Source organism: Barbus barbus, assembly GCF_936440315.1.
Source record: "Barbus barbus genome assembly, chromosome: 5".
Lineage (NCBI taxonomy): Eukaryota > Metazoa > Chordata > Actinopteri > Cypriniformes > Cyprinidae > Barbus > Barbus barbus.
Genome location: NC_136733.1, coordinates 29,197,805 through 29,211,700, shown reverse-complemented (window position 1 = coordinate 29,211,700; position 13,896 = coordinate 29,197,805). Strand labels below are relative to the sequence as shown.

Here is a 13,896-nt window from a genome sequence, read left to right as displayed (position 1 = left end):
TATTATTATAATGGACAAATATCAGACACAAAAGCAAAGAAAAAGACAAAATAAAATATAAGACAGATTTGGACGGTACTTGTTTCTCATGGGGATGTAAGTAGTTTTGAACATTTATGATTTGTTTGCCGTCTGAGTCCAGAATCCTGGTGTTTTTCTCCCTGGCACAGCTTTTCTCATTTTGGCAAACACCAAGGTTGTGTGGTAATTTAATTGTCATCTGAATCCACACCTCTGAGTTCATAAGAAGAAATCAATGTGAAATTCCGTGTTTAAATTCTTTCGACCACTGCCGAACTGTTGCAGTTCACTGTAAATATGCATGCTGTAATTTGCATGCATATGTATTATAAAAAAAAATTATGAAATGCTATAATGTATTTGCAAGGACAATATTTCACAGTTGCTCCACCACAGCGAGTTGGAGCTGTTAAGAACAAAAAAGAAAGAGAAGAAAATCATGTAAACATTTGAAATTTGCAATTATTATGGCAGCAGCAGGTATAGAATACAATTTTCATATATGTATTATATAGGCCTATAATTACATGCACAAAAATATAAACCAAGCAGCTTTATGTTTTCCTTATACCTTGTGAAGCTGTTATAATTCATCTCTGTTCCCCTCTTCATTATATTTCATATGTCCAGAGCAAACGGTTCATGCAGAGACCCCATCATGTGAGCAGTACAGCAGAGCATCATTGTCTCTGTAGTGGTGCTGCTAGTGAGAGTTTCATCCGTGCACTTAGCTGCTTCACAGAATGGCAATCCAGTGATGAGTGAATAGAGCTTGACTTGTAGATAAAGCAGATTACCGAGCTTGCCTTCTGTGCCTGGAATACGATTAACTTGCAGCTCGTGATCCTGCTGGCTGCTTTTTATACAATTGCAATTACTGTAATGTTGTACTGGTTAGTGTGTATATGGGACAGAACCAGTCCATCTCAGCTATTCGAAAATACATGAAATCCTAATGGGGTGCGATGAGATTACAGAGGAAGAACGGATGTCATGCAACAGGGCATTTTGGGTCATATTTGTGTATGTATGTCACAAACGATGAGATTGATGAAGCAGATGATGCATTTGTGCATCAGACTGTGAATATTTTCGAGAACAAACTGCCCAGAACAATGTGACCGTATCCAAACAGTAGATGTTTTAGAATGTCTTATGTCACAGGCTGTTTATATATGATATATATATATGAAATCACAATGTGATGCCAGACTGTTAGCACTTGTAATGTTCCAGGTTCTATACAAATTAAGCTCTTTACAAAAGAATGTTGATTATCACATTTCATTAACTCAAAATTGTGTTTGCATAATGCAGTTACAACCGAAATCGATGGGGAAAAGCATTGCACCTGAATAAATATTAAAATACACAAAAATGATTGCTGTGTATACTGTATTATATACTGTGTGTGTGTGTATATTATATATAAATATAAAAAAACTCTCTTAAGTATTATACTTCTACTTATTCACATCACAATATTTAAGATGTATAATATTTAAGCCTATATTAATGAATTATGCTTTCAGAATGTTTAAAATACCTTAATCTGATGTTTTGCGTCTTTAAAATGTGATTATTTGAATTGAACAAATAAATGTAAACTCCTCATCCATGGCAAAGTCATATATATCTGGTTGTGATTTTACAGTTTGGCCACTAGATGGTGCTGAGTTTCAATATTTAAAAATGGAAATATTTGTCAAGAGATATCAAATCAAAAAGCGATATTAAATCAGTACTTTTATTTTGCTCAAATTGTTGTTACTGGAATTAGCAGTGATGTTTTTAACATCTTTCTCTTTTTAGCAAAGTACGTCGGCTGTTATGTTGATGAAACACAGAGACGGGCTCTTAGAGGGGTTTCCTTTTTTGACTACAAGAAAATGACTGTCTTCCGTTGCCAGGACAACTGCGCTGAGAGGTACAGCAGTTGAAACTTTTTATCCTTGTGTTCAAGAACACACACGTTTGTGTCACGATAAGGACTTTCTTTTCACTTGTATTGTTTATATGCTCTGCTAATGTTTTCTGTGCCCTAACCACAAACCACAAGTTTAATAAAACTTTCTTTGTGGCGATTAGCAGATAACTGTTCCTCACAAATCCAAAGTTTTACTATCCTTTTAAGATGACATTTCATCCCCACAATGTTGGTAAAAACCTGACTTACACATTCACACAAACGCTCATGTTATCATGTACAGATACACGTACATAATTCAGTCATCATAAACATGTAATTGCTTTCACCCTGGAGTTAATGACCCTTAACTGACAAACATGAGTAATTTAACACTCTTTACACTAAACTAATTCCCTTGACCCTTTATTAACTGAGAGGGGAGGGTTATCAGATATGCTGTTTGCTCTGATAGTCCTCTGATGTTTCATGTCACAAAGATTTGTGCTTTAACATGAACTTTCGTTTTCAGGATGTGTGTTGTTCACAAATGTAAAAAAAAAAAAAAGTTTACTTTTGTTTTCAACTAAAAGGGATAGTTCATCCATAAATTAAAAACATTAACTCACCCACATGTCTTTCCAAGTATGTAATGAGTGTAGTTTTCCGTGGAATACACAAGGGGAGAAACTGAAGACCCTGATTGTCCTCTACAGTCAAAAATCTGGGCGTTATATTAGACAGCAACTTGTCCTTTGAGAATCATATTTCCCATGTTACAAAAACAGCATTCTTCCATCTTATAACCATTGCCAAGCTTCGAAACATGCTACCTGTTTCTGATGCAGAAAAGCTAGTTCATGCATTCATGACCTCTAGACTGGACTATTGTAATGCACTGCTTGCTGGTTGTCCTGCATCTTCAATAAACAAGCTACAAAATGCAGCGGCTAGAGTTCTTACCAGGTCTAGAAAATATGATCATATTACCCCAATTTTACAGTCTCTGCACTGGCTACCTATTAAGTTCCGTATCATTTACAAAATATTATTACTTGCCTATAAGGCCCTAAATGGTTTAGCTCCTGCGCACCTAACTCGTCTTCTACCACGCTACAATCCAACCCGCTCCCTAAGGTCACAAAACTCTGGACTTTTGGTAGTACCTAGGATAGCAAAGTCCACTAAAGGAGGTAGAGCTTTTTCACATTTGGCTCCCAAACTCTGGAATAGCCTTCCTGATAACGTTCGGGGTTCAGACACACTCTCTCTGTTTAAATCTAGATTAAAGACACATCTCTTTAGCCAAGCATACACATAATGCATCTTATAATCTTGTACTGCAGTTATATCTGATCAAATGTACATTATTATTATTCTTTAGCTTGGGTTGAACAAATCATTTTTGCTTAGATTTAACAGCAGCTACGCTAATTATGTCTCTATTTGTTTCTCTGTTTCTGTCACGGGATTAACATCCCAATTAATTACAGAAGCTTCAGTCTGGATGCAACCCTTAAATGATCTGAGATGACCGAACACCTGAGAAAAGATAATGCTAACCCCTCAGAGGATGCCAATCCTCAGACAACATACAGAATTACCTAATTTTGCCACAAGTTAAATATATTAAGGTTCTGCAATATATAAATATATTGTGGAAACTTAATTTCCTGTAGAGCTGCTTTGCAACGATTTGTATCGTAAAAAGCGCTATACAAATAAACTTGAACTTGAACGTTTCTGTGGGATAACACAGTTGAAAAAGAGTGTATTAGAATATAAACTACATGAGAGTAAAGCTAGCAAGTTCGATTCAAAGTTTTATTAAGGCATTTGAAAGCTTTGCTAGCTATTATAAAAATCTAAACAATTAAAACAGTAAAATAAATTTGTTATTTAAGATAACTGATTGGTAATAATTGTTTAAATTAATATAATAATTGTTAATTTTGACTCATCCATTTTCTTAAAAACTGTTTGAAATGTGAAGTTAATCATTTGATAAAACTTCTTGTTTTTGTGAAAACCTGTAACTGAACTGTAAATCATGCTTTTTACATTCATTTTACAGTTTAATGTATGACATTTCCCTACCCCACTCATATGGTATTCATTTTATTTGTGCAGGTCTTAAAAAATCCTGCAGAAACTCTGGTTTACTTTAATGGTTTCATTTTATCCTGCTTTTACATCGTTGTTGCATCACCATTCATTATTATTTCATGAAAATGACAACCAACTTGTTTTTCCACAGTTAAAAAAAAGACACCATTAGGGTTTCATGTTTGAGTGTCCTAATAATGTTGCATTTCACTTTCATTCCTGTTAGCATTCTTGTTTACTTCCTCTTAATTTTTGTTCCTCATCTCTGTGTGCTTCATGTTGATTCTTAACATCAATCTGTGTTTTGGAAAAGCCACAAAGAGAGAGGGAGGAAAAGAGGTTGTGGGATTCTGGCGTCAGGACTGCTTTAAAGGGAGTTATGTGAGTTACGTATTTGAGAGAGAGAGAGAGAACAACACATCTGTTTGTTCTCAGTGCTGTGCTCCCACTTGCAACGTTCAAGAATCCTGCCGCCCTTAGGAGCAGACGCAGCCTGCATAGGGATCAGCCAGAAGCTGAAGGAGGAATCCTTTTACTGTCCTCCTTTGATCAAAAATCATGCATGTAAAATTGACCTCATGCATCATGTTTCAAAAGGATAGCTCTGTATTATGGACAATTGTTCTTTGGAACCATTTTTTTATCAATCTGACAACAACTGTGGAGGAAAGGGGGCATTGAGGAGTGGAGTGCGCAGTAACTCTCTACAGTCCAGTCAGATATTTTAGACTTAACAGCAAAACCTCCAAGGCACGGTGAAATTCACATTTGCACGTAACAAAATGCACTGACATATTTTACGCTGTTTTGTGAAACTGTGCTATGTTAAAGGCCAGGCAAAACCTTTTTTCCAAGAGTGCTTTGGAACTAAACTTTTCACCTACTGCATCAGCTGAAACAAAACTAATTTCTTAAGCAAAACAGTGTTACTTACACTCAGTTCTGAATTTGAGGAAAGGAACGTTGCTGGTCAAGTGTCAGAACATTAACCACATGTTTTCTGTTCTTACAAGATCTTTATCTACATGCATGCCCATGTGCACCAAGCATAAGAAACTGTAGTACAATTATTACACTCCTCCTCGAACAACCGGTTATTAAGTAACTTTCCCAAGAGCACAAATGTGACAGTTCATTAAACATCCCTTGTTGAACCTTTCAGTTACCACCCCAGATACTTAACTACTAGGCTACATCATGAAACTGCGAACAACATATATGCAATAATCCATATGTTTGAGTAAATAATTATTTTTGTAAAAACAATGCCTATACTAATTTATCCCTGACCCATTGTTTTAAGGCTTATTTGTTCTTTGTCATTGTATAAAGGGTGTATTGTGGAATAAGTGCATTTCTCTTGGTGTGTTTAAAGTGGTATGAAAATTCACTTTATCTGTTTGCAAAATGTATGTTATCAATCTTGATGTGAACAATTCATCTGGCCATATGTTTGTTTGTTTCTTTCTTTTTTTGCCCCCCACCCCATATTGTTTCCAGTCATTTTGACCTGGAGAGGATTTTTTTCGTGAAAATGATAGTTAATGTTATCCTATTAAGAATAAAACTGGTTGGGTCTCATTTACGTAACGCACATACGACATACATAAAGTGGCGTACAGTCGTTTCTACGCAAAACTTGGAATTTATCAGTATGGACATGAGCGGTAGCTACTATTAAATCTCACATCACGTCTCAGCTCATGTAAGTTTTTGAATTACCCTGAGTTTCTGTGCAGCATGAATTGTATAATGAAAGCATTTTGTTAATTTAGATAATTTACCTGGTTGACAGCCAAAGCTCATTATTCGATCCTTAACCAGTAAGATTAGAATGTCTAGAAACGCTGCTGTGAACGGAGAAAAACGCTCTCAGTTACTTATGTAACCTCGGTTCCCCGAAATGAGAGAACGAGACATTGCTATGGGAAATACATTTTCCTCGAATACTGCTGAAGCCTTATTGAATCACGCTAGTGAAACTGGCCAATGGTGTTCAAGTGCACGAAATATGAGCGGGAATCCCACTCTATATAAGGCAATGCTTGTACGTCATCCATTCAGAATTTTTGACTGAAGCAACTTGCATTCTAAGATCTTGAGCTGGGTGACATGGCATTAAGAGCAATGTCTCGTTACCTCATTTCGGGGAACCGAGGTTATGTCCCTACCCATCAGCATGGACATACACTTGACTTAGTATTATCGCATGGCTTTTCTGTCAGTGACCTTGAGGTGTGTGAAAATGGTTTCTCTGACCACAAGACTGTCATGTTTATGATTCCTTGTGTTTTAAATGTTTCTAATCGTATTTCATCTGCTCGCCAGTCCAAAAATGCTTTTTCCCTAGCTTTCTGTGAAGCCACTCCATCCCTGGATGATTCTCAAACAGATTTGAGTGCTGAGGAGCTCCTATCCAGGTTTAATTCTATCTCTGCTAATGTCTTAGACTCTGTGGCACCTTTAAAAACCTCACAACAAAAACCTAGGTCAGAGCCCTGGATAGATGAGACCATACGCTCGCTCAGGAAGTGTTGTAGAAGAGCAGAGTGTAAATGGAAAAAAGACAAACTCCAGGTCTCTTTTGAAATATTAAGTGATTCGCTATTGCAATACCAGAAAGCAGTCAAAGCAGCAAAATCAAGATATTTTTTAGAAATCATTACTAAAAACTGTCACAGGCCGAAAACACTTTTCACTATCATCAGTTCTACTATGAACCCCTCTGTGTGTTTGTTTCCTGAAGTGTCTCCATCTATATGTGAAGCTTTTAATTTTTTTGTCAATAAGATAAGAGATCTTAGACTGGGGATAACCGCCTCTTCCTTCGATTCCTCTCTTCCCCGTTTGTAGTGCTGTTTTTAGTCATTTTAAACCCATTTCTGGCACTCATCTTCAAGAAATAGTGGATCAGCTTAAGCCTTCAGGCTCTTGTATTGATATTATTCCTCCATACTTTCTTAAACAAGTTTTTGATGTAGCTGGGCCTTATATCTTGATTATGATTAATCGCTGCTTAGAAACTGGTATTGTACCTGACTTGTTAAAACATGAAACAGTCCACCCCCTGCTTAAAAAACAGAACTTAGACCTCACAGTGTTAGCCAACTTTAGACCTGTCTCAAATTTTTCAGTTATCGCTAAATTCTTGGAGAAAATTGTCCTACAGCAATTGCAGGGTTTTCTAGATGACAATATGATTTTTTAAATATTTCAATCTGGTTTTAAAAAACATCACTCTACTGAGACTGCATTGTTGAAAGTCTTAAATTATATTTTAGTAACCTCTGATTGTGGTAACTATGCTGTGCTTGTGCTCCTAGACTTGACCGCTGCATTTGATACGGTCGATCACAAAGTTCTTATTGCTCGGTTGGAGCAATGCGCAGGTATAAAGGGTACTGCTTTAAATTGGTTTAAATCTTATTTTTCTAATCGAAGGTTTTCAGTAAATTGTGGAGATTTCTTTTCTAGTGAAGCATTTTTATCATGTGCGGTTCCGCAGGGATCCATTTTGGCTCCCATTTTTTTTTTTCAATATGCATGCTCCCACTTGGTTCTATTTTCAGGAAGTATGGGGCTGTCATTCCATTGCTACGCGGATGACAGCCAAGTTTATTTGCCCTTAAAACGTAATTCAGATGATTTGGACACTCCCATGGCTTGCTTGTCAGGTGTAAAGTCCTGGTTGTCTCTAAACTTCCTGAATTTTAATGAAAGTAAAACGGAAATAATATTTTTTGGTTCTTCAGATTCAATTCATAATCCCAAAACAAATCTTGGTGGGTGTCTTTGAGTCTTTGAAATTTGATAAGCATATAAACTTGGTCGTGAAATCATGCTTTTTTCAGTTGCGAATGCTATCAAAAGTAAAGTAATTTCTCTCCTTCAAAAACTTTGAAAAAGTAATCCATGCCTATATCTTCCAGCCTGGATTACTGTAATTCTCTATATGTTGGGATTAGCCAGTCAGCTCTTTCCCGATTACAGTTAGTTCAAAATGCAGCAGCCAGACTGCTCACAGGTACTCGAAAACGGGACCACATCACGTTATTGCACGTTGTGTATGTTTTTGTGTTTTTATTATGTTTTTTAGTTTTATATTTTTCCTTTGCTTTAAAGCACATTGGACAACCATGGGTTGTAATTAATAGTGCTATATAAATAAATTTGCCATTGCCATAGCTGAGGCTGAGTAGGCGCGTGCACTGCTCGCACTGACAGCACATGCGAGACAAGCGACGACACATCTAGGCTATAAAACCTTGCAAAAGTGCTGGGTGACGACCAGCCTGCCGCCATACAAATGTCCTGAATAGACATGCCATTTGCCCAGGCCCAGGATGACGTGAGTCCGCGGGTTGAGTGGGCCCGAACCCCGACGATCCAGTGTAACAGCCTTTGCTTGGACACAGGCAGTACTTTTGTGCGTCCACCAAAACATACAAATAGCTGCTCCGAGAGTCTGAACTGTCTAGAGCGCTCGATATAAGTGTGCATCGCACGTACAGGGCAAAGCAGGAGTGTATTAAGCGGCTCCATCCCGGTCGGTGTTTCGGGGAGGAAATCAAATATTGTTATGACCTGCGCTTTAAATGGAGTCGAAAGCACTTTAGGCACATAACCTTTTCTAGGCTTCAAGGTGAGTCTGCAATCACCTGGCCCAAATTAAATACACGGCCTGCAGGTCTCCGATTCGCTATCCCTAGCCTCAGAGATAGTGTTCAACATGCGCTGAGGAAGTGCATCTGTTACTGGCAAGCTCTGTCGAGCGGCCAGACATGAAGGCTCCATGACTCTGGATTTGGGTGCCATATCGTTCCTTGTGCTTGAGAGAGGAGGTCTCTTTTCAGTGGGATAGTCCACGGGGGGGCTACCAGCATCTCCGACAGTTCTGGGAACCATGGCTGATTAGGCCATTTCGGTGCCACTAACAGAACAGATTACTTTTCCTCTCTGATTTTGCAAAGCACGCGAGGCAGACGTTTCACTGGAGTTTCACTGTAATCTCCACTCCCTGTGGATTACCCCGCCCCTCGACAGTAAATCCATGCCATAGTTCAGGCGTCCAGGGACATTTACTGCCCGGATGGAGAGGAGGTGTCGATCTGCCCACAGAAGGAGGTCTCTCTCTCAGCTGCAGCAGTGGTCGCGAGTTCACACCGCCTTGGTGATTTATAAACGCTACCACTGTCATGCTGTCCGTCCTGATGAGAACGTGACGTTGAAGAATGTCTGGGAGAAAGCACTCGAGCGCTAGGAGTTCCAGACAGATTATGTGCCATGATTTCTCCATTTCTGACCATGTCCCGAAGGCTGGTCTGCCATCGCATATGGCTCCCCAGCCCCTGCTCGATGCATCTGTCGTAACATTCTTTCTCCTGATCATTTGGCCAATACGAACACCCCGGCGATACAGAGTCATATTGCGCCAAGGGATCAGCGTATGGAAGCACTCGCAAGGTGTCCGTGCGCCATGCATTCTGTGGCACCCGGCTCTTTAGCCAGAGCTGAAGCGGTCGCATATGTAGGAGCCTTAGACTGCACACTGTCGAGGCAGCAGCCATCTGGCCGAGCGTCCTCTGAAAGCATTTTAGCGGGGAAGAACGACCTTGAAGACTGCAAGAGAGCTGATCAGTTTTTATGAGCGCTCCTCCGACAGACGCGCTCGCATATTGATTGAGTTCAGTTCCACTCCTAAAAAGGAGATGTTCTGACTCTGTACCAGCATGCTCTTTTGCATATTTACAATCAGCACTAAGCTCTGCATATGAGCGAGGAGCCTGAGTTTGTCGCTGAGCAGCGCGCTCTTTGATTGGGCTAAGACTAGCCAGTCATTGAGATAGTTCAGGATGCGCATTCCGCTCTGCTTTAGAGGAGAGAGAGCAGCGGCCATGCATTTCGTAAACGTGCGAGGGGCCAGACATAAGCCAAAGGGCAGGACCGTGAATTGGTACGCTATCCCCTCGAATGCAAATATCAGGAAGCGCCTGTGGCGGAGGGCTAGCTGAATGTGAAAAATAAGCATCCTTTAAATCCACGGAGATAAACCAATCTCCCGGTCTGGAAAGTGAGAGGTTTTGTCTCCGCGTAATCATTTTGAACGAACGCTTTGAAAGCGCGCAATTCAGGGGTCTCAGGTCCAAGATTGGGCAGAGTCCGCCGTCTTTCTTTGGCACCAGAAAATAACAACTGTATAAGCTGCTCTCGCGGTCTGTGAGGGGCACTGTCTCTACAGCACGCTTTGCGAGAAGATTGTGTATTTCCTCTCGCAGAGCTGAGGCACTCTGATCCTGTACAGTGGACATTAACACACCGTTGAAACGGGGCGATCTGCGGAAGAACTGAAGTGTGTAGCCACTCTTTATTGATTTCAGAAAACACTCTGATACCCCTGGCAGTGCCTGCCACGCTTCTGTGAACTGTGACAGTGGGCGAGTCGGACTGCGTACCGTGAGGGATAACTCGCAAAGTCAAGCTTCAGCTCAATATTGCCAATAATGTGCAGCACAGTATGAGTATACAAAAAAAACAATAGAAACCATCACAGAAATTCTTACAGTTTCCATAAAAACCATTACAAAATTCCTTTTTGTTTTGGGCATTATTCCAATAGTAATTACTGTTTTTCTATTGTTTGCCATCTGCTAGATTACATCCCACCAATAGAATGCATCAAATACCAGTAGACACCATTATAGTTTACATTAAAACCAATACAATTCCCATTATAACCCTTAAATCCATAAAATTTTCTATTGTGTTTTGGGAGGGGTTCTACTGTTTTTTTGTTTGTTTTTTCAGCAACCTTTGTTTCTCAGCAACCTCGGTTGAGAGCCCGGTAGCTAGGAGCTGTGCCTCCTCAGAGGCCACACCCACAGCTTCCACAACTCTGGGTGAGGGTGGACGATAGTGCCCCACGCCTGTGAGAGGAAATCTCTCCTGACGGGAATCTCCCTTGAAGTGCCGTCGAGGAGAGAAATCAGATCCGAGAACCATACTCGGCCCGGCCAGAACGGCGCTACCAGTAGTAGACTGACCTCGTCCAGACAGCACTCTCGCCAGAACTCCCGGGAGCAGAACGATAGGGGGAAAAGCGTACAGACGAAGCCTCGGCCAAGTCTGCACCATAGCATCCAGTCCCAGAGGAGCTGGAGAAGTCAGAGAGAACCAGAGGGTACATTGAACTGACTCTATAGTCGCAAACAGGTCCACCTGTGCCTGGTCAAACACTCTCCATATCTGATACACCACCTCGGGGTGAAGCATCCATTCCCCAGGCCTCGGCCCCTATCTCGACAGAACGTCTGCTCCCACATTGAGATGCCCAGGAATGTGCACTGCTCTTAATGAGAGGAGTTTGCCCTGGGACCACACAAGGATCTGGTGCGCCAGCTTGTACAAGGGTCGTGACCGCAGACCTCCCTGGTGGTTTATGTACGAGACCATCGATGTGCTGTCAGTGCGCACCAACACGTGGTGGTCTCTTAGGTCTGGGAGGAAGTGTTTGAGTGCTCGAAACACGGCCAGCTTCTCCAACCAATTGATATGCCATGTCAAATGCGGCCACTCCACAGACCACGGGCAGGGTGGCCACTCATGACCGCTCCCCAACCGGTGAGGGATGCGTCCGTCGCTTGTGTTACATGGCGACAAGGAGCAACCAACACTGGGCCCTGGGACAAGAACCAAGGTTTCCTCCACATGTCTAAGGCACGTATACATCGTCTCGTGACCTTGAAAGTGCGGAGTGGTTTTCCCCTCGGGGAGAACCCCTTGGTCTTGAGCCAACACTGTAGGGGTCTCATGTACAGCAGGCCAAAAGGTATCATGTTGGACGCAGCTGCCCTCAGACCCAGCAGTCTCTGAAAGGCCTTCTTTCACTCTCTTGACTGTGAGGATCGACTCAATACGAGCAGGGGACAGGCGTGCTTGAATCGTGGTCGAATCCCACACCACGCCCAGATAAGTGGTCCTCCGTAATGGAGAAAGCACACTTTTCTTGGCGTTTAGTCTTAACCCCAGGTCTTTCATGTGGGCGAGAATGTCATCTCGATGTAGAGCCGCCGTTTGCTCTGATTGAGCTAGGATCAACCAATTGTCGATATAATTCAGTATGCAGATGCCCTGAAGCATCCGCATACTGTACGGGGTGAGAGTGCTAGGCCAAAGGGAAGAACTCTATATTGGTAAGCTTCGCCCCCGAAAGCAAACCTCAGGAACTTCCTGTGACTGGGAAGGATGGAGACATGGAAGTACGCGTCCTTTAGATCTATCGTGACAAACCAGTCCTCTGACCTGATTTGAGACACGACATGTTTGATTGTGAGCATCTTGAACTTCAGTCGCATGACTGAGTGGTTCAGCTGACGCAGGTCTAAAATGGGACGCAACCCTCCATCCTTCTTGGGAACTATGAGGTACTGGCTGTAGAACCCGGACTCTCTTTCATGAGGAGGGACCACCTCGATGGCCTCCTTCCTCAAGAGAGTACTCTACTTCTCGTTCCATTACCTGAGCCTGCTCAGGGCCCACCAGAGTGGGATTCACCCCGTTGAATTGAGGCGGAGGAGAACCAAACTGGATTCTGTAGCCTCTCTCTACAGTATGCAGGACCCATGGAAACACATTTGGCAGTAGATTCCACGCAGCCAAATAGTCTACTAAGGGAACCAGTCTCTTGAGACTGGCCTCTGGTGTACCCAGAGCGGCTAGCTCGGTGTCCTGGAATGGCACACCGGCAGGAGACGGCCGAACTAGCTGCTCTAGAGACCCCCGAAGGGGTGGCAAGCATCTCAGCTCTGCTTTCTGGTCGGAAGAAACTGAGATGTGTGCTCGCTGGAGATCGATGCGCCCTGGAACACCGTATGTGGCAGGGTTGGCAGACCGATCTCCCGAGGGCACTGAGGAGAGACGGGCACCATGTACCGCGGTGTACACCGATCTTCCCCAGAGGGGCCTGCCCTCATGAGTCCTGGACCATAGCATCAGGACTGCCTCAGCTGAAGTCTGCTATTGAAATGACGGTCCTCAGACCCGCATCATTTATAGGAAGACTAGACTGATAGAACCAGAGCCTGCTCAGGCAGGACCCAATGAGACACGCTTAGCAGGGGCTCCCTCACCGCCAGGTGCCTACTGAGGGAACCAGTCTCTCTAGACTGGCCTCTGGTGTGCTTAGAGCTGCTAGCTTGGTGCCCTGAAGCGGAAGACCGGCAGGGGACGGCCGCTCTAGCTGCTCTAAGGACCCCCAAAGGGGCGGCGAACCTGTCAGTTCCGCTACGTTTCCGGGCAGAAGTAACTGAGAGAAGTGCTCGCTGGAGACCGCTGCACCCTGGAACACTGGCAGGGTTGGCAGACCGATCTCCTGAGGGCACTGAGGAGAGACGGGCACCGTGTAATGCGATGTGCGCCGCTCTTCCCCAGAGGGGCTGGCCCTCAGAAGTCCTGGGTCACAGGCAGCAGGACGTTTTAGCCAAAGACTATCCAGCGAGAATGACGGTCCGCAGATCCGCTTTCTTCTAGAAGCCTTTGGGCCGGGAGCGCAACTCTGACTCTGACAAATATTATGGGGAGTACGAGAAGTGATGCTCCCTAATGAGGAGCTGGAACACGGTTGGGGCTGCTCCGCCCAGCAGCCCCTGCTGATCACCTCAACCTCCTCAGAGGAAGAAAGGTAAAGCATCGTGCTCTCACTCGAGAAAAGTCCCAAGAGGCTCCTATGCACACATATATGTATATGTATATGTATATGTATACATATATACACATCTATATATATGTCGTGGCCTAATGGTTAGAGATTTGGACTCGTGATCCAAAGGTTGCGGGTTCGAGTCTCCGGCCGGCAGGAATTGTAGGTG

The 13,896-nt window shown here is 42.8% G+C and overlaps 1 protein-coding gene across 3 annotated transcripts in view; it reads left to right on the top strand.

The window, feature by feature from the left end:
* The window catches only part of LOC306869918 (sialate:O-sulfotransferase 2-like), a 67,097-nt gene that overhangs the window by 39,997 nt on the left and 13,204 nt on the right, over window positions 1–13,896 (top strand). For all 3 annotated transcript variants that reach the window (XM_079416864.1, XM_079416865.1, XM_079416866.1), the window contains one exon: window positions 1,834–1,948. In XM_079416864.1, the coding sequence (XP_079272990.1) occupies window positions 1,834–1,948 (115 nt within the window). The remainder of the gene's footprint in view (window positions 1–1,833; window positions 1,949–13,896) is intronic.